Genomic DNA, 22465 nt, shown 5'->3' with positions numbered 1-22465 from the left:
TTTTGTTTATATTTATTACACAACATTGTCCAGTTTATGACACAAGTTTTGATGTCTGTTATATGTTGATATTACAGGGAGGACTGACACCATTAATGTGGGCGGCTGGGGGAGGACACCTGGAGGTAGTGATGTACCTCGCCAGTCAGGGAAGTCAGTTAGAGGCCACAGACACCTTGGTAATGATAGATATACACCTTACTCTGACAAAACACAACTTTATACAGAATCTACACAAAATCATGTTGTTAATCAGACAGATTTAATGGACAACAGATATTTGTTAGAATTATATAAAGTGGGGTCTCATTTTATTCGTAACACAGAACTGAATCAGATAGTAAAGGTTTTATTTTGTTTCTTGACGAAAAATTATTTTGTTAACATTTGATTTTAATGAGAAGTTGATGAGAACAAGTTGTGTTAACATCTTTAGTCAGATAATGTTAATTCTACAGATCTAATGTAAAACATCTTTTAAAAATAACAAATACTTGACAGAAATATATAAAGTGGGGTCTTATTTTTCTTGTCTTTTCGTACTGAATCAGAAAATATAACTCGTTTTTATGTTTCTTGAAAAAAAATTTTTTTTTTAACCTGACAGTTCTGATGGAAGTTCTGACATCTCACAATAAAACATGTTGTTTATTTGTTGTTTATGTAGAATATAAATACAATAGTGACTGGTCATTTTATTCAGTTTTGACCACTGATTCATGTGATATATATTTTGTTTATATTTATTACACAACATTGTCCAGTTTATGACACAAGTTTTGATGTCTGTTATATGTTGATATTACAGGGTGGACAGACACCGTTAATGTGGGCGGCTATGGGAGGACACCTGGAGGTAGTGATGTACCTCGTCAGTCAGGGAAGTCAGTTAGAGGCCACAGACACCTTGGTAATGATAGATATAATCACCTTACTCTGACAAAACATCACTTTATACAGAATCTACACAAAATCATGTTGTTTATCAGACAGGTTTAATGGACAACAAATATTTGTTAGAATTATATAAAGTGGGGTCTCATTTTATTCGTAACACAAAACTGAATCAGATAGTAAAGGTTTTATTTTGTTTCTTGACGAAAAATTATTTTGTGAACATCTGATTTTAATGAGAAGTTGATGAGAACAAGTTGTGTTAACATCTTTAGTCAGATAATGTTAATTCTACAGATCTAATGTAAAACATCTTTTAAAAATAACAAATACTTGACAGAATTATATAAAGTGGGGTCTTATTTTTCTTGTCTCTTCGTACTGAATCAGAAAATATTACACGTTTTAATGTTTCTTGAAAAAAGTTTCTTGAAAAAAGTTTTTTTTTCAACTTTGATCATTCAACTGAATCATCGTTTATCAGACAGATTTAATGGACAACAAATATTTGACAGAATTATATAAAGTGGGGTCTCATTTTAATTGTCTTGTCCAGCTGAGTCCATTGATATAGATAGTGTTTATGTTTCTAGAATAAAGTTTTTTTTAACCTGACAGTTCTGATGTAAATTCTGATATCTCACAATAAAACATGTTGTTTATTTGTTGTTTATGTAGAATATAAATACAAGTGTGACTGGTCATTTTATTCAGTTTTGACCACTGATTCATGTGATATATATTTTGTTTATATTTATTACACAAAATTGTCCAGATTATGACACAAGTTTTGATGTCTGTTATATGTTGATATTACAGTATGGAATGACACCATTAATGTGGGCGGCTGAGAGAGGACACCTGGAGGTAGTGATGTACCTCATCAGTCACGGCAGTCAGTTAGAGGCCACATCCCCGGTAATGATAGATATAATCACCTTACTCTGACAAAACATCACTTTATACAGAATCTACACAAAATCATGTTGTTAATCAGACAGGTTTAATGGACAACAGAATTTTTTTAGAATTATATAAAGTGGGGCCTCATTTTATTCGTAACACAGAACTGAATCAAATAGTAAAGGTTTTATTTTGTTTCTTGACAAAAAATTATTTTGTAAACATTTGATTTTTAATGAGAAGTTGATGAGAACAAGTTGTGTTAACATCTTTAGTCAGATAATGTTAATTCTACAGATCTAATGTAAAACATCTTTTAAAAATAACAAATACTTGACAGAATTATATAAAGTGGGGTCTTATTTTTCTTGTCTCTTCGTACTGAATCAGAAAATATCACTTGTTTTTATGTTTCTTGAAAAAAGTTTTTTTTTTTCACTTTGATCATTCTACTGAATCATTGTTAATCAGACGGGTTTAATGGAGACCTAATATTTGAGAGAATTATATAAAGTGGGGTCTTATTTTTCTTGTCTCTTCGTACTGAATCAGAAAATATAACTTGTTTTGATGTTCCTTGAAAAAAGTATTTTTTTTCAACTTTGATCTTTATACTGATTCTAAACAAAATCATGTTGTTAATCAGACATGTTAAATGGACAACAAATACTTGCTTAATTTATTTCACTTGTTATACTTATATAATTAAGAGGTTACTATTTGTTTACTTGTTTTGTTGAACTTAATGAGGGTTTGGATGGGGTTAAATGATTAAAGAATAATGCCTTTAAAAAATTAAAGAATAACGGGCACAAAAAATGAAGATTAGAGAAACATGAGAAATGCGTGGTCTACTTTTTGAAGATAAGAGAAAAAAGGGGTTAATTTTTTGAAGATTACAGAAAAAAAGGGGGAAATTAAATGTTTACAGAATAACAGACCCCCCTCCAGACCCTCCTTAATCAGAAAATATTTTTTAGTTTATATATTTTAATCTAACATTTATTGTTTTACCCAATGTTATATTTCTTACATTTTGATAAATTGTTTGACTCTTCTCTTGATTTTGTTATCACACACCATTAACATGTTTATATTTTTATATTATTATAGATTGGACGAACGGCTTTACATTTGGCTGCTGAGAATGGAAATATTGATGTCACAAAATGGCTAATAGATCAAGGATGCAGTCCTTGGGTGAAAACATTGGAGGTAACATTCAGTTTTACTCTTATTAGACAGATACTTTATTCTCTAAAAACTTAATACCAGTCAACAGAGAAAGTAGAATTACAATATAAATACAAATACAATAGTTGAGTGTAAAGAGATGCAGTACAACTTTATGATGACATACATGTATAATAAAAGTTTAAACTAAATATTGTGTTTTATGTTTACATTGAGGGACTAATCTTTTTATTAAAACACTTAATAAATGAACACAGTTTTCTCATCACTTGGCGTCCATCGTCGTCGTCGTCCGTCGTTAACTACAAAAAGTCTTCTCCTCTGAAACTACTGAGCCAAATTTAACCAAACTTGGCCACAATCATCATTAGGGTATCTAGTTTAAAAAAATGTGTTCGATGACCCCACCTGCCAACCAACATGATTGATAGAAGTAAAAATGTTCATTAGGTTGACATCTATCTGCTCTGAAATTTTTAGAAGAATCAGACAACTCTTTGTTGGGTTGCTGCCCCTTAATTGGTAATTTTAAGAAAATTTTGCAGTTTTTGGTTTCTAACATGAATATTATTATAGATAGAGATAGACTGTAAACAGCAATAATGTTAAGTAAAGTAAGATCTACATATAAATTAACATGATCAAATTGTCAATTGACTCCTTAAGGAGTTATTGCCCTTTATAGTCAAATTTTAACAATTTTTCGTAAATTTTTGTAATGTTTTACAAAAATCTTCTCTTCTGAAACTACTGGGCCAAATTTAACCAAACTTGGCCAAAATCATCATTAGGGTAATTCGTTTAAAGAATGTTTCAGATGACCCTGCCTGCCAACCAACATGGCTGACATGGCTAAAAATAGAACATAAGGGTAAAATGCAGTTTTTATACGACCGCAAAAATTTTAATTTTTTGGTCGTATATTGGTATCACGTTGGCGTCGCCTTCGTCGTCCGAATACTTTTCGTTTTCGCACTATAACTTTAGTTTATGACCATAAAAGGAAGGTTGGGATTGATTTTGGAAGTTTTGGTCCCAACAGTTTAGGAATTAGGGGCCAAAAAGGGCCCAAATAAGCATTTTCTCGGTTTTCGCACTATAACTTTAGTTTAAGTAAATAGAAATCTATGAAGTTTTGACACAAGGTTTATGACCACATAAGGCAGGTTGGTATTGATTTTGGGAGTTTTGATTCTAACTGTTTAGGAATTAGGGGCCAAAAAAGGGCCTAAATAAGCATTATTCTTGGTTTTTGCACAATAACTTTAGTATAAGTAAATAGAAATCAATGAAATTTAAACACAAGGTTTATGAACACAAAAGAAAGGTTGGGATTGATCTTGGGAGTTTAGATCCCAACAGTTTAGGAATTAGGGGCCAAAAAGTGGCCAAATAAGCATTTTTCTTGGTTTTTCGCACCATAACTTTAGTATAAGTAAATAGAAATCTATGAAATTTAAACACAAGGTTTATGACCATAAAAGGAATGTTGGGATTGATTTTGAGAGTTTTGGTCCCAACTGTTTGGGAATAAGGGGCCCAAAGGGTCAAAAACTAAACTTTGTTTGAGTTCATCAAAAATTGAATAATTGGGGTTCTTTGATATGCCAAATCTAACTGTGTATGTAGATTTTTAATTTTTGGTCCCGTTTTCAAATTGGTCTACATTAAGGTCCAAAGGGTCCAAAATTAAACTTAGTTTGATTTTAACAAAAATTGAATCCTTGGGGTTCTTTAATATGCTGAATCTAAAAATGTACTTAGATTTTTTATTATTAACCCAGTTTTCAAGTTGGTCCAAATCGGGGTCCAAAATTAAGCTTTGTTTGATTTCATCAAAAATTAGATAATTGGGGTTCTTTGATATGCCAAATCTAACTGTGTATGTAGATTCTTAAATTTTGGTCCCGTTTTCAAATTTGTCTACATTAAGGTCCAAAGGGTCCAAAATTAAACTAAGTTTGATTTTAACAAAAATTAAATTCTTGGGGTTCTTTGATAGGCTGAATCTAAACATGTACTTAGATTTTTGATTATGGGCCCAGTTTTCAAGTTGGTCCAAATCAGGATCCAAAATTATTATATTAAGTATTGTGCAATAAGCAAGAAATTTTCAATTTCACAGTATTCAGCAATAGCAAGAAATCTTCAATTGTACATTATTGTGCAATAGCAAAAAAATTTCAATTGCACAGTATTGTTCAATAGCAAGAAATCTTCAATTGCACAGTATTGTGCAATAGCAAGTATTTTCAATTGCACAGTATTGCGCAATAGCAAGAAATATCTAATTGCACAATATTGTGCAATAGCAATAAATTTTCAATTGGAGTTATCTTTCTTTGTCCAGAATAGTAGTTGAATCAACTTAAATCATTGTTTTATACAATATACAATGTATTTTCACTTTTACTACCAACTGATAAATTAAAACAATCTTTACCATTCAGTGATAACAAGCCCTTTTTAGCTCACCTGGCCCGAAGGGCCGAGTGAGCTTACGCCATCACTTGGCGTCCATCGTCGTCCGTCGTCTGTCGTCGTAAACTATTTCAAGAATCTTCTCCTCTGAAACTACTAGGCCAAATACTTCCAAACTTTAACTGAATGTTCCTTAGGGTATCTAGTTTATAAATTGTATCCGAAGTTTTGATCTATCAACAAACATGGTCGCCATTGCTAAAAATAGAACATAGGGGTCAAATGCAGTTTTATGCTTATATCTCAAAAACGAAAGCATTTAGAGCAAATCTGACATGGGGTCAAAATGTTCATTAGGTGAAGATCTATCAGCCCTGAAATTTTCAGATGAATCAAACAACCCATTGTTGGGTTGCTGCGACTTAATTGGTAATTTTAAGAAAATTTTGCAGTTTTTGGTCATTATCTTGAATATTATTATAGATAAAGATAAACTGTAAACAGCAAAAATGATCAGCAAAGTAAGATCTACAAATAAGTTAATATGACCAAAATTGTCAATTGACCCCTTAAGGGGTTATTGTCCTTTAATGACAATTTTTCACAATTTGTTCATCATATTTGCTAACTTTAAAAAATCTTCTCCTCTAAAACTACTCAACCAAATTCAACCAAACTGCAACTGAATGATCAGTAGGGTGTTTAAAATAAAGTTTGTGTTTTATTTTCTATTTCGTCAAAAAACATGGCCGTCATGGCTAAAAATAGAACACAGGTTAAAATGCAGTTTTTGGCTTATATCTCAAAAACTCCAGCATTTAGAGCAAATAAGACAAGAAGTTAAAGTATTTATTAGGTCAAGGTCTACCTGTCCTGAAAATTTCAGCCGAATTGGGTAACTGGTTTTTCAGGTATAATGCCCCTGAATTGATGATTTTAAAGAAATTTTGCAGTTTTTGGTTATTATCTTGAATATTATTATAGATACAGATAAACTGTTATAGCAAAAATGTTAAGCAAAGTAAGATCTACAAATAAGTCAATATGACCAAAATTGTCAATTGACCCCTTAAGGAGTAATTGCCCTTTAAAGTTTGTTTTTTACAATTTGTTCATCATGTTGACTTACAAATGTACTTTAAAAAAAATCTTCTCCTTTGAAACTGCTGTATCAATTTCAGCCAAACTTAGGCTAAATGAGTTTCAGAGTATCTAGTATAAATTTTATATTTTATTTCCTTGTATGTCAAGAAACATAGCTCCTATGGCTAAAATAGAACATGGGAGAAAATTATTTATTTTTTTTGCTTTTGAAGAAAATAGGACGATTCAAAGAACATTTAAATAAATTGAAAAGCCAAAATAATCATTGATGAGATATTTAACCAAAAAAATTCAGGTGAGCGATTCAGGCTCTTGAGAGCCTCTTGTTTTTTACATTTTAATATTTTATGATGTTTTTAAATGAGCAGTTATTGTTGCAAACTCCATTAGAAATTTAACTTGAGATTAGTTTTGGAATAAGGCAAAGGGGGATGTGAAAAAAAAATAGAGGGGAAGGGGGGGGGGGTCAATTTTTCTCATTTCAGATTTCGTAAATAAAAAGAAAATTTCTTCAAACATTTTTTTGAGAAGATTAATATTCAACAGCATAGTGAATTGCTCAAAGGCAAAAAAAAATTTTCAACTTCATTAGACCACATTCATTCTGTGTCAGAAACCTATGCTGTGTCAACTATTTAATCACAATCCAAATTTAGAGCTGAATCCAGCTTGAATGTTGTGTCCATAATTGCCCCAACCGTTCAGGGTTCAACCTCTGCGGTCGTATAAAGCTGCGCCCTGCGGAGCATCTGGTTGGCTTTTATCTCTGAAACTAAAGATAAGATTTGACATGGGTAAAAATGTTCATTTTTAGCTCACCTGTCCCGAAGGGACAAGTGAGCTTATGCCATCACTTGGCGTCCGTCGTCGTCCGTCGTCTGTCGTCGTCTGTCGTCGTCGTAAACTATTTCAAGAATCTTCTCCTCTGAAACTACTGGGCCAAATACTTTCAAACTTTAACTGAATGTTCCTTAGGGTATCTAATTTATAAATTGTATCCGAAGTTTTGATCTATCAACAAACATGGTCGCCATTGCTAAAAATAGAACATAGGGGTCAAATGCAGTTTTTGGCTTATAACTCAAAAACCAAAGCATTTAGAGCAAATCTGACATGGGGTAATATTGTTTATCAGGTCAAGATCTATCTGCCCTGAAATTTTCAGATGAATCAGACAACCCGTTGTTGGGTTGCTGCCCCTGAATTGGTAATTTTAAGGAAATTTTGCTGTTTTTGGTTATTATCTTGAATATTATTATAGATAGAGATAAACTGTAAACAGTAATAATGTTCAGCAAAGTAAGATTTACAAATAAGTCAACATGACGGAAATGGTCAGTTGACCCCTTTAGGAGTTATTGCCCTTTATAGTCATTTTTTAACCATTTTTCGTAAATCTTAGTAATCTTTTACAAAAATCTTCTCCTCTGAAACTACTGGGCCAAATACTTCCAAACTTTAACTGAATGTTCCTTAGGGTATCTAGTTTGTAAATTGTATCCGAAGTTGTGATCTATCAACAAACATGGTCGCCATTGCTAAAAATAGAACATAGGGGTCAAATGCAGTTTTTGGCTTATAACTCAAAAACCAAAGCATTTAGAGCAAATCTGACCTAAATAATATTGTTTATCAGGTCAAGATCTATCTGCCCTGAAATTTTCAGATGAATCAGACAACCTGTTGTTGGGTTACTGCCCCTGAATTGGTAATTTTAAAGAAATTTTGCTGCTTTTGGTAATTATCTTGAATATTATTATAGATAGAGATAAACTGTAAACAGCAATAATGTTCAGCAAAGTAAGATTTACAAATAAGTCAACTGACGGAAATGGTCAGTTGACCCCTTTAGGAGTTATTGCCCTTTATAGTCAATTTTTAACCATTTTTCGTAAATCTTAGTAATCTTTTACAAAAATCTTCTCCTCTGAAACTACTGGGCCAAATACTTCCAAACTTTAACTGAATGTTCCTTAGGGTATCTAGTTTGTAAATTGTATCTGAAGTTATGATCTATCAACAAACATGGTCGCCATTGCTAAAAATAGAACATAGGGGTCAAATGCAGTTTTTGGCTTATAACTCAAAAACCAAAGCATTTAGAGCAAATCTGACGTTGGGTAATATTGTTTATCAGGTCAAGATCTATCTGCCCTGAAATTTTCAGATGAATCAGACAACCTGTTGTTGGGTTGCTGCCCCTGAATTGATAATTTTAAGGAAATTTTGCTGTTTTTGTTTATTATCTTGAATATAATTATAGATAGAAATAAACTGTAAACAGCAATAATGTTCAGCAAAGTAAGATCTTCAATTAAGTCAATTTGACCAAAATTGTCAATTGACCCCTTAAGGAGTTATTGCCCTTTAAAGACTTTTTTCACAATTTGTTCATCATGTTGACTTACTTTAAAAAATCTTCTCCTTTGAAACTGCTGTATCAATTTCAGCCAAACTTAGGTTAAATGAGTTTCAGAGTATCTAGTATAAATTTTATATTTTATTTCCTTGTATGTCAAGAAACATAGCTCCTATGGCTAAAATAGAACATAGGAGAAAATGATTATTTTTTTTGGCTTTTGAAGAAAATAGGACGATCCAAAAAACATTTAAATAAATTGAAAAGCCAAAATAATCATTGATGAGAGATTTAACCAAAAGAATTAAGGTGAGCGATTCAGGCTCTTGAGAGCCTCTTGTTTACTTTCCATTCTCTAGGCTAACTTAAAAGTTAAGCCTCAATCAAATGTCATGAAACTTATACACAATGCTCATTACCACAAAACACAGATCAAGTTGAATTTTGGTGGCGTCACTTTAACCATTATCGAGTTTTGCCCCTTTATAAATCGAAAAATTGCAAAATTTTTAGTTTCTGTTCTGTAACTTAAGTTTGCCCCAACCAAATATTATGAAACCTATACACAATACTTATTACCACAAAACTCAGATCAAGTACAAATTTGGGTAGTGTCACTTTTATTGTTTATGATATATCCCTTTATAATGTTGTATGCAAGCGGGGGCATCATCTGTGTCCATGCGGACACATTTTCCATTTTTTTTTCAAGAAATAATCTTATGTACGAAAAAAGAAACAATCCCAGCTGTATTTTGTAGCATGTTTTTTAGAATAAAAGTTGTAATATGAGAATATTTATATGTTGACAATGTGTAGAATTGATAAAATCCATAACACTCTGTTGTAACTTGTGAATTAATGACACAGGCAAAGTTAAATGTAAACCAGATGGTTGAATTATAATAAAGATAACTTTATTATTCTAGTATGTTTGGTTTTAATAGATATAAGAAGATGTTGTATGAGACAACTCTCCATCCAAGTCACAATATGTAAAAGTAAACCATTATAGGTCAAAGTACAGCCTTCAACACGGAGCCTTGGGTCACGCCGAACAGCAAGCCATAAAGGGCTTGAAAAATTACTAGTGTAAAACCATTTAAACAGGAAAACCAACAGTCTAATCTATATAAAAAAAAATGAGAAACACTTACGAACCACATCAACAAATGACAACCACTGAACATCAGGTTCCTGACGTGGTTTTAATGTAATATTTTACATACTTTAATAATTTCTTCATGTTCTTTAACAGTAAAATCTCAAATATTACCTATTTATCTCTTTATGATATTACTTAATATTTGTTGTTGGTTTAGGTTCACAGGTTTTATGTGAAATATATATGAATAAGACAATATTCTACATTGTATAGGTAAAATTAATGCAACCATTTCCTGTTATTAAATGTTTTACAGGTTGTGTATATTTGTATGATTAATGAAAGATTATTTGATTGTATTTCAGGGTGAGACTCCTTATGATCTGGTAACAATGGAAAGCGATGACTCTGAAGAGCAAAAAAGGAAGAAGAAAGAAGTGATGGACTTCCTAAAGGTAAATATTTTGTCTTAATTAAAAAGAGATATTCACAAATTTGTTAGAGACACAACAATCTTGGTACAAAGCAGTGACAATACAACAGTTACCTTTAGTTTTCAATGTCACTGTGGTATTTGTTGTCAGTTAACAATGTTACCTAATATAGATGTAAAATGACAATTCCAAGCTTGTTACCTAATATAGATGTTAGTATATGTGAAAGTCAAAGGTTTGAAATCGGTATATAACATTGAAAGTTTTGCATTTAATAAATATTTAAAACCCTTTAAGATAAAAGAACAGAGTTCCAATGTCCCCTGCATTGTACATATTGTCGAGCCTGCAACTTTTGTTGCAGAAAGCTCGACATAGGGATAGTGATCCGGCGGCGGCTACGGCGGCGGCGGCGGCGGCGGTGTTAGCTCACTTCTTAAAAGCTTTATATTTCAGAAGGTGGAAGACCTGGATGCTTCATACTTTGTATATATAGATGCTTCATGTTACGAAGTTTCCGTCAGTCACATGTCCAATGTCCTTGACCTCATTTTCATGGTTCAGTGACCACTTCAAAAAAAAGTTCAAATTTTTTGTAATGTTGAATTCTCTCTTATTATAAGTAATAGGATAACTATATTTGGTAAGTGCGTACCTTGCAAGGTCCTAATGTCTGTCAGACAGTTTTCACTTGACCTCGACCTCATTTCATGGATCAGTGATCAAGGTTAAGTTTTGGTGGTCAAGTCCATATCTCAGATACTATAAGCTATAGGGCTAGTATATTCGGTGTATGGAAGGACTGTAAGGTGTACATGTCCAACTGGCAGGTGTCATCTGACCTTGACCTCATTTTCATGGTTCAGTGGTTATAGTTAAATTTTTGTGTTTTGGTCTGTTTTTCTCATACTATATGCAATAGGTTTACTATATTTGTTGTATGGAATGATGGTAAGGTGTACATGTCTAGCGGGCAGATGTCATGTGACATTGACCTCATTTTCATGGTTCAGTGGTCAAAGTTAAGTTTTTGAGTTTTGGTCTTTTTATCTAATACTGTATGCCATAGGTCAACTATATTTGGTGTATGGAAATATTTTATGATCTTTATGTCAGTCGCGCATGTTTTATTTGACGGTGACCTCATTTTCACGGTTCATTGCACAGTGTTAAGTTTTTGTGTTTTGGTCTATTTTTCTTAAACTATAAGTAATGGGTCAACTATATATGTTGTATAGAAGCATTGTTAGCTGTACATGTCTGCCTGGCATGGTTCATCTGACCTTGGCCTCGTTTTCAAGGTTCATTGGTCTTTGTTTAGTTGTCTTGGTTAATGTTATGTTTATGAGACAGTTGTAATAAAACTAAGCTTTATACTTAGGACTATCAGCATAATATCAATGATTAGTATAGAAGGCGAGACATTTCAGCGTGTGCACTCTTGTTTTATCTAAAAGAATAATTTTGTTTTTCTTTTTTAAAACATTTTTAGATTGTCTTAGAGAGTTGAAGACTTATAACATGCTTGAGAGCAATTTCGGATATATTTAATATTTCCAATGGGCATAACTCATTAAAAAATATTTGATTAGCAATTATCTTTGAAATTATACGTGACATTGATGATATTAACCTTGATATGAATTTGAAAAAAATCCGGAATTGTTTTTACATGTGAAACCGCCTACAATACAAATTTCAATATAATTAATATTTCTAAAGGGCATTACTCTTTTATAGAATAATTGATGGGCACTGATTTTCAAACGGTCTGACATATCCGAGACATTGCTGTTCTAAACCTTTGATATAAGTTTCATAAAATCTGTACAGTCATTAGAGCACTTAACATTGCAATATTCCAAAGAATTAAATTTTGTAAAGAGCAGAACTCTTTTAAAAATATTGACCGGCACTCATTTTCCAACTCATCTGAAACATTGCTGATATAAACCTACAATATAAGTTTCATAAAAATCTGGCAAAAATTGTACACATGAGAGCACTCAAAGGGTGTAATTTTCGAAATAAATAATGTTTCCGAGGGCCATAACTCTTTAAAATATTATTGCTCGGCATGGATTTTCAAACTCGTCTGAGACATTGCTGATATAAATCTATGATATAATTTTTATAAAAAATCTGGCAAGAATTGAACATGTTATAATCATATATTAAAACAAAAAGCACATTTTTACGAAATGTTTTACAGTTTAGTATGCTGTCAACCTGTGTATAGATTTTATACCTTTCAGTATGTAGCAGTAGGCAAGGGCGCTTTTTACAAAAATAAAACCTCTATGAAATGAGTAAACTCAGTAACGTTAACTTTTCTGCACAACCTTTTTAAATTACATACAAAAACAAATAAATCACATCATCATCAAATAGGCAGTGTGCAGTAAATTTTACTCACATGTGATATGACATAGAAGAAAAACAATTACTGTGGGGATTTAACATGTGGTAAATACGTCAGACCACCAATCCATTCACACCAATTTAGAATGTAAAGTAGTCCTTGCCTAAAAAATATGCAGTGCTCTTGATGTTATTGTTTACTTAATCTAACCAAAAAATTAGCAGAAATGAAACTTTTGGTGAAAAAGAAATATATTTAAACCATTTTTAGCTCACCTTTCCAAAAGGAAATGTGAGCTTTTGCCATCACTTGGCGTCCGTCGTCGTCCGTCCGTCGTCGTCGTCCGTCCGTCGTAAACTATTTCAAAGATCTTCTCCTCTGAAACTACTGAACCAATTCAAACAAAACTTCATCTGATTGATAACTAGGGTATCTAGAATAAAGTTTGTGTTTTAATTTTCATTTCATCTAAAAACATGGCCGCTATGGCTAAAAATAGAACATAGGGGTAAAATGCAGTTTTTAGCTTATAACTCAAAAACCAAAGCATTTAGAGCAAATCTGACATGGGGTAAAACTGTTTATCAGGTCCAGATCTATCTGCCCTGAAATTTTCAGATGAATCGGACAACCCGTTGTTATGTTGTTGCCCCTGAATTGGTTATTTTCATGAATATTATTATAGATTGAGATAAATTGTAAACAGTAAAAATGTTCAGAAAAAGTAAGATTTACAAATAAGTCAACATGACCGAAATGGTCAGTTGACCCCTTTAGGAGTTATGGCCCTTTATAGTCAACTTTTAACCATTTTCCGTAAATCTTAGTTATCTTTTACAATCATCTTCTCCTCTGAAACTACTGGGCCAAATTGAACCAAACTTGACAACAATCATCATTGGGGTAACTAGTTTAAAAAATGTGTCCGGTGACCCGGCCAACCAACCAAGATGACCACCATGGCTAAAAATAGAACATAGGGGTAAAATCAGTTTTTGGCTTATAACTCAAAAACCAAAGCAATAAGAGCAAATCTGACATGAGGTTAAATGGTTTATCAGGTCAAGATCTATCTGCCCTGAAATTTTCAGATGAATCAGACAACCGATTGTTAGGTTGCTGCCTCTGAATTGGTCATTTTAAGGAAATTTTGCTGTTTTTGGTTATTATCAGCAAAGTAAGATTTACAAATAAGTCAATTTTTAACCATTTTCCGTAAATCTTAGTCATCTTTTACAAAAATCTTCCACTCTGAAGCTACTGGGTCAAATTTAACCAAACATGGCCAAAATCATTATTAGGGTATTTAGTTTAAAAATTGTGTCTGGTGACCCGGCTAACCAACCGAGATGGCCGCCATGGCTAAAAATAGAACATAGGGGTAAAATGCAGTTTTTAGCTTATAACTCAAAAACCAAAGCATTTAGAGCAAATCTGACATGGGAGAAAATTGTTTATCAGGTCAAGATCTATCTGCCATGAAATTTTCAGATGAATCGGACAACCTGTTGTTGGGTTGCCGCCCCTGAATTGGTAATTTTATGGAAATTTCGCTGTTTTTGGTTATTATCTTGAATATTATTAGCTCACCTGGCCCGAAGGTCCAAGTGAGCTTTTCCCATCACTTTGCGTCCGGCGTCCGTCGTCGTCCGTCGTCGTTAACTTTTACAAAAATCTTCTCCTCTGAAACTACTGGGCCAAATTGAACCAAACTTGGCCACAATCATCATTGGGGTATCTAGTTTAAAAAATGTGTGGCGTGACCCGGTCAACCAACCAAGATGGCCGCCACGGCTAAAAATAGAACATAGGGGTAAAATGCAGTTTTTGGCTTATAACTCAAAAACCAAAGCATTTAGAGGAAATCTGACATGGGGTAAATATGTTTATCAGGTCAAGATCTGTCTGCCCTGAAATTTTCAGATGAATCGGTCAACCCGTTGTAGGGTTGCTGCCCCTGAATTGGTCATTTTGAGGAAATTTTGCTGTTTTTGAATATTATTATAGATAGAGATAAACTGTAAACAGCAATAATGTTCGGCAAAGTTAGATTTACAAATAAGTCAACATGACCGAAATGGTCAGTTGACCCCTTTAGGAGTTATTGCCCTTTATAGTCAATTTTTAACCATTTTTCATAAATCTAAGTAATCTTTTACAAAAATCTTCTCCTCTGAAACTACTGGGCCAAATTAATCCAAACTTGGCCACAATCATCTTTGGGGTATCTAGTTTAAAAAATGTGTGGCGTGACCCGGTCAACTAACCAAGATGGCCGCCACGGCTAAAAATAGAACATAGGGGTAAAATGCAGTTTTTGGCTTATAACTCAAAAACCAAAGCATTTAGAGGAAATCTGATGTGGGGGTAAAAATGTTTATCAGGTCAAGATCTATCTGCCCTGAAATTTTCAGATGAATCGGTCAAACCGTTGTTGGGTTGCTGCCCCTGAATTGGTCATTTTGAGGAAATTTTGCTGTTTTTGGTTATTATCTTGAATATTATTATAGATAGAGATAAACTGTAAACAGCAATAATGTTCATTAAAGTAAGATTTACAAATAAGTCAACATGACCGAAATGGTCAGTTGACCCCTTTAGGAGTTATTGCCCTTTATAGTCAATTTTTAACCATTTTTCGTAAATCTTAGTTATCTTTTACAAAAATCTTCTCCTCTGAAACTACTGGGCCAAATTAATTCAAACTTAACCACAATCATCTTTGAGGTACCTTGTTTGAAAAATGTGTCCGATGACCTGGCCATCCAACCAAGATGGCCACCACGGCTAAAAATAGAACAGGGGTAAAATGTAGTTTTTTGCTTATAACTGAAACCAAATCATTTAGAGGAAATCTGACAAGGAGTTAATTGTTAATCAAGACAATATATATCTGCCCTGAAATATTCAAATGAATTGGACAACCGGTTGTTGGGTTGCTGCCCTCCAATTGGTAATTTTTAAAGAAATTTTGCTGTTTTTGGTTATTATCTTGAATACTATTATAGATAGCGATAAACTGTAAACAGCGATAATGTTCATCAAAGTAAGATCTACAAATAAGTCCACATGACCTAAATGGTCAATTGACCCCTTAAGGAGTTATTGCCCTTTATAGTCAATTTTTAACAATTTTCATTAATTTGGTAAATTTATGTAAATTTTTACCAAATATTTTTCTCTGTTACTAATGGGTAAAGTTCATTATAGATATAATTGTAAGAAGCAAGAATGTTCAGTAAAGTAAGAACTTCAAACACATCACCATCACCAAAATACAATTTTGTCATGAATCCATTTGTGTCCTTTGTTTAATATGCACATAGACCAAGGTGAGCGACACAGGCTCTTTAGAGCCTCTAGTTCGTAAATCTTAGTAATCTTTTAGAAAAATCTTTTTCTCTGAAGCTACTGGGCCAAGTTAAACCAAACTTGGCCACAATCATCATTGGGGTATCTAGTTTAAAAAATGTGTGGCGTGACCCGGCCAGCCAACCAAGATGGCCGCCATGGCTAAAAATAGAACATAGGGGGTAAAATGCAGTTTTTGGCTTATAACTCAAAAACCAAAGCATTTAGAGCAAATCTGACTGGGTAAAATTGTTTATCAGGTCAAGATCTATCTGTCCTGAAATTTTCAGATGGATCGGACAACCCGTTGTTGGGTTGCTGCCCCTGAATTAGTAATTTTAAGGAAATTTTGCAGTTTTTGCATATTATCTTGAATATTATTTTAGATAGAGATAAACTGTAAATAGCAATAATGTTCAGCAAAGTAAGATCTACAAATAAGTCAAATGACCAAAATGGTCAGTTGACCCTTTTAGGAGTTATTGCCCTTTACAGTCAATTTTTAACCATTTTTCGTAAATCTTAGTAATCTTTTAGAAAAATCTTTTTCTCTGAAACTACTGGGCCAAATAAACCAAACTTGGCCACAATCATCATTGGGGTATCTAGTTTAAAAAATGTGTGGCGTGACCCGGCCAATAAACCAAGATGGCTAAAAATAGAACATAGGGGTCAAATGCAGTTTTTGGCTTATAACTCAAAAACCAAAGCATTTAGAGCAAATCTGACCGAGTAAAATTGTTTATCAGGTGAAGATCTATCTGCCCTGAAATTTTCAGATGAATCAGACAACCCCTTGTTAGGTTGCTGCCCCTGAATCGGTAATTTTAAGGAAATTTTGCTGTTTTTAGTTATTATCTTGAATATTATTATAGATAGAGATAAACTGTAAATAGCAATAATGTTCAGCAAAGTAAGATTTACAAATAAGTCAACATGACCAAAATGGTCAGTTGACCCCTTTAGGAGTTATTGCCCTTTATAGTCAATTTTTAACCATTTTTCGTAAATCTTAGTATCTTTTAGAAAAATCTTTTTTTCTGAAACTACTGGGCCAAATTAAACCAAACTTGGCCACAATCATCATTGGGGTATCTAGTTTAAAAATGTGTGGCTTGACTCGGCCAACCAACCAAGATGGCTGCCATGGCTAAAAATAGAACATAGGGGTAAAATGCAGTTTTTGGCTTATAACTCAAAAACCAAAGCATTTAGAGCAAATTTGACAGGAGATGAAATTGTTTATTAGGTGAAGATCTGTCTGCCCTAAAATTTTAAGATGAATCACATAATTGATTGTTAGGTTGCTGCCCCTGATTGGTAATTTTAAGGAAATTTTGCTGTTTTTAGCTCACCTGACCTGAAAGGTCAAGTGAGCTTTTCTCATCACTTGGCGTCCGTCGTCCGTCGTCCTGCGTCCGTCGTCTGTAAACTTTTACAAAAATCTTCTCCTCTGAAACTACTGGGCCAAATTCTACCAAACTTGGCCACAATCATCCTTGGGATATCTAGTTTAAAAAATGTGTGGCGTGACCTGTCAAACCAACCAAGATGGCCGCCATGGCTAAAAATAGAACATAGGGGTAAAATGCAGTTTTTGGCTTATAACTCAAAAACCAAAGCATTTAGAGCAAATCTGACATGGGGGTAAAATTGTTTATCAGGTGAAGATCTATCTGCCCTGAAATTTTCAGACGAATCGGATAACCTGTTGTTGGGTTGCTGCCCCTGAAATGGTTATTTTAAGGAAATTTTGCAGTTTTTGGTTATTATCTTGAATACTATTATAGATAGAGATAAACTGTAAACAGCAATAATGTTCAGCAGAGTAAGACCTACAAATAAGTCAACATGACCAAAATTGCCAGTCGACCCCTTAAGGAGTTATTGCCCTTTATAGTCAATTTTTAACAACTTTTCATCATTTTTTGTAACTTTTCTAAAAATCTTCTTCTCTAAAACTACTTTGCCAAATTTAATCAAACTTGGCGACAATTATCATTGTGGTTTATAGTTTAAAAAATGTGTCCGATGACCCAGCCTACCAAACAAAATGGACGACATGGCTAAAATTAGAACATAGTGGTAAAATGCAGTTTTTGCTTTATATCTTTGAAACCAAGACATTTAGGGCAAATCTTTTAAGATTTTAATGTCCATCAGAATAAGATATATCCCCTCACAAATTTTCAGTTGAATCGGACAACCTGTTGTTGGGTTGCTGCCCTTAAATTGGTTATTTTAAGAAAATTTTGCAGTTTTTGGTTATTATCTTGAATACTATTATAGATAGAGATAAACTGTAAACAGCAATAATGTTCAGCAAAGTAAGATCTACAAATAAGTCAGCATGATCAAAATTGTTAGAGGACCCCCTAAGGAGTTATTGCACTTTAGAGTCAATATTAAACAAATTTTCCTCATTTTTATACGACCGCAAATTTTGAAAAAATTTTCGTCGTATATTGCTATCACGTTGGCGTCTGCGTCGTCGTCGTCGTCGTCGTCATCGTCGTCGTCGTCGTCCGGCGTCCGAATACTTTTAGTAAAAGTGAATGGAAATCTATGAAATTTTAACACAAGGTTTATGACCACAAAAGGAAGGTTGGTATTGATTTTGGGAGTTTTGGTCCCAACATTTTAGGAATTAGGGGCCAAAAAAGGGACAAAATAAGCATTTTCTTGGTTTTCGCACTATAACTTTAGTTTAAGTTAATAGAAATCTATGAAAATCTGACACAAGGTTTATGACCACAAAAGAACGGTTGGGATTGATTTTGGGAGTTTTGGTCTTAACAGTTTAGGAATTAGGGGCCAATAAAGGGCCCAAATAAGCATTATTCTTGGTTTTCGCACAATAACATTAGTTTAAGTAAATAGAAATCAATGAAATTTAAACACAATGTTAATGACTACAAAAGGAAGGTTGGTATTGATTTTGGGAGTTTAGGTCCCAACAGTTTAGGAATTAGGGGCCAAAAAGGGACCCAAATAAGCATTTTTCTTGGTTTTCGCACCATAACGTTAGTATAAGTAAATAGAAATCTATGAAATTTAAACACAAGGTTTATGACCATAAAAGAAAGGTTGGGTTTGATTTTGGGTTTTACGTTTGAAGTTAGATTCAAAACAAACCGGACATAGTTTTATAATATAGTTAATTACTACCTTAGTTTGATATTAATAAGTATTAAAATGTGCTTTGTTATTAAATGCAATATCAGTATTTAGTTCAAATATATAATCTTAGATCAATCCTAATTCTATCTTATTCATTCTTATGTGACGTCATTTTTCATTTTTTGATGATCTGTTTTACAAATTCAAATGACGTCATTTTTTCGTCATTTTTCAGTTTCAAATAGGACGTCACTTGGCGTAGAGGTTTAAATTTATTCGGATGTGTCTACTTTTGTGTTTCAAATGTCTGGTTATGTAAATGTATTTCAGTTGTTTCCTATAATTAGTTAATACTTCAGTTTTATCATGTAATCATCTTTTGAATATCCATTTTATAAAATTTACTGTTTGCAAAAGTATGAATTATTCTAAATTATAGGGATTTTCAGGTAACTAACAGAAAACCCTTGCCGTTTTTGGCACAACCTTTTTGATCTTTTGGTTCTCGATGCTGTTCAACTTTGTACTCGTTTCGGCTTTCAAACTTTTGTATCTGGGCGTCACACGCAGGTCTTGTGTGGACAAAATACACTTCTGGCGTATTAAAATTTTGAACTTGTTGCCCTTTGTTGGCTGTTGTTCTTGTGATTCTTTGTCAATTGTGTTCTCCAATTTATTTATATTGTAGTCCTGTGTTGTCATTTTTATGTTATATTTCACATGGCCATAAAAGTGCGAGGTTTGGCATGCCACAAAACCAGGTTCAACCCACCATTTTTTCCTTTACAAATGCCCTGTACCAAGTCAGGAATATGGCCATTGTTATATTATAGTTCGTTTCTGTGTGTATTACATTATAACGTTGTGTCATTTGTTTTCTCTTATTTTTGAGTGTAAATTCACATTGCGATAAGACTTGTCACGGTACTTGTCTTTCCCAAATTCATGTATTTGGTTTTGATGCTATATATATATGTTACATTTGTTATTCCTGTGGGATTTTGTCTATGTGTTTTACATTTTAGTGTTATGTCGTTGTTCTCCTCTTATATTTAATGCGTTTCCCTCGGTTTTAGTTTGTTACCCCGATTTTGTTTTTTGTCCATGGATTTATGAGTTAACAGCGGTATACTACTGTTGCCTTTATTTTCTACACATTTCCCTTCTGTTTCTTGTGAAATTATCGTATCTTGAGCTCTCTCATTCATATTTATGATTCTTTAAAATCCAGAAAAATCAGTACATGTATTTAGAAATATTCCAAATATATCCAACCTAGTCGTGCTAGTGTCGGCATGGTGGAAATTCCACACTACGTAGAAACAGGGATACCCTTTACTCAGTATTAAAATCATTCGCAGATATCGTGTACAATTTTAAAATCAGTATTTGTTTAATAAACATATTTATAAATGAAGTTCCTACGCCATGAAACCAAGAACTATCTTTGTGTGGTACTTAAATAAAGCTAAATAAAAAAAAGCACAGGATCTGTTATTGTGACGTAGGTGGCGTTGTTTTCTTGTCATAAAACTTGCTTCGGCTGGTTCTCTCCTTTGTAACGTACGGGTGTCAGAGCAAAACAGAGAGGCAGTCTAGAAACTTGCTTTGATTTTTGTAATTTCGTACCCTTACCATTTATATATGCAATTTTGTTCCTCATACTACAATATTTATATTTGTTAAATGATATTAGCAAATCAGTCCAAATCAATCAGGATATACTGTTGACGTCTTCTGTTGACATAAATCATGAGTAAATTTTACTTTTCTGCCTAGTCCAATACGGGAAAACGGCCAAAAGCAATACAGGATTTACACTTCTGGTGGCAGTTTTTCGCCTTCACATTATGTTGGACGCATTTTAACCTAAAATAGACGTATCAAAAAGAAATTGAAAGACACATTTTCTTTAGCCACCGCCGTACCGGAGGGGACATTAAGTTTTACCCTTGTCCGTCTGTATGTCCGTACGTTCATCCGTACGACCCAAAGTTGGTTTCCGTTCTCTAACTTTAGTTTGCCTCAACCAAATGTTATAATACTAATACATGATGCTTATTACCACTAAATACAGATCAGGTTTGAATTTTAAGGGCGTCACTTTTACTGTTTTAAATTTATGCCCCTTTACAAATGGAAAAAATGCAAAAATGTTTGTTTCCGTTCTCTTACTTAAGTTTGCTTCAATTAAATGTTATGAAACTAATACACAATGCTTATTACTACAATATACAGATCAAGTGCCATCTCTTTTACTGTTCTAGAGTTATGACGTTTTCAAATGGAAAAATTGCTGAAAATTTCAAAAAATTCAATCAAGTGATAATTTTTTAAACTGGAGTTACCTTCCTTTGTCCATAATTATACTTGAATCAACAAAAATCAGTGCTTTTTAAAATCTTAAAAATAAAATTGGAGTTATCCTTCTTTGTCCAGAATGGTTGTTGAGTCAACTAAACCAATGCAATATTCAATTTTACTACCAACTGATAAATGCATTAAAGCAATCTTTACCATTCAGTGCTAACAAGCACTTGGATTACCATTCAAAGGAAAACTAGCTGGTTTTTTTTCTCTTCTGTTCTCTTAATTTAAGTTTGTCTCAAGTACATTTAATGAAATATACATATAATGCTTATTACCACTAAACTTAGTTTAAGTTTACTTTTTATGTTTTTGGCAGCTTCACTTTTACAGTTCTTGAGTAATGTCCCTTTATAACGTTATATGCTAACGGGGGCATCATCTGTGTCCTTATGGACACATTCCCCATTTATTTCAATTTTGAATGACAAGAAAATCTAATTGTGATCTGTTTTTATTACGATCTGCTGAAACAACCTTTCTGAGTAGAACTTTCAATTTATTATCATTGACATTGTTTCATTTCCGTCGACAAAAAACAACAACATCATGTCTGAATATTTTTCCCAAGTACTTTATGTTTGCTAGAGAGATAGAATTGTATTAGCATAGATTAAGTACCTGGAATGGAAATCAGAAATCTTCATAAAGACTGTGTCTGATGTGTTTATTTCTTGATCTTGTAAGCATTACCAAACATTATGTGCAAATTATGGGCAATTTTGAGATTGTTCTTACAATCTTTATTTTCAGTGGCAAAAATAGGCCTTTACGTACGATAGATGTATGATACAAAAAGAAGATGTGGTATTGATTGAAAATGAGACAACTCTTCACAAGAGACCAATTGA

The 22465-nt window shown here is 33.0% G+C and overlaps 1 protein-coding gene across 1 annotated transcript in view; it reads left to right on the top strand.

Annotated features, from left to right (window-relative positions):
- Positions 1-862: 862 nt before the first annotated feature.
- LOC143084336 (uncharacterized) overlaps positions 863-22465 on the top strand; it is a 55392-nt gene continuing 33789 nt past the window's right edge. The window contains exons 1-4 of the mRNA XM_076260748.1: positions 863-910; positions 1714-1812; positions 2911-3012; positions 10346-10435. Of these exons, the coding sequence (XP_076116863.1) occupies positions 863-910; positions 1714-1812; positions 2911-3012; positions 10346-10435 (339 nt within the window). The remainder of the gene's footprint in view (positions 911-1713; positions 1813-2910; positions 3013-10345; positions 10436-22465) is intronic.

The sequence above is a fragment of the Mytilus galloprovincialis genome, chromosome 7, assembly GCF_965363235.1.
Source record: "Mytilus galloprovincialis chromosome 7, xbMytGall1.hap1.1, whole genome shotgun sequence".
Taxonomy (NCBI): Eukaryota; Metazoa; Mollusca; class Bivalvia; order Mytilida; family Mytilidae; genus Mytilus; species Mytilus galloprovincialis.
This window is presented reverse-complemented; position numbering and strand designations above follow the sequence as displayed.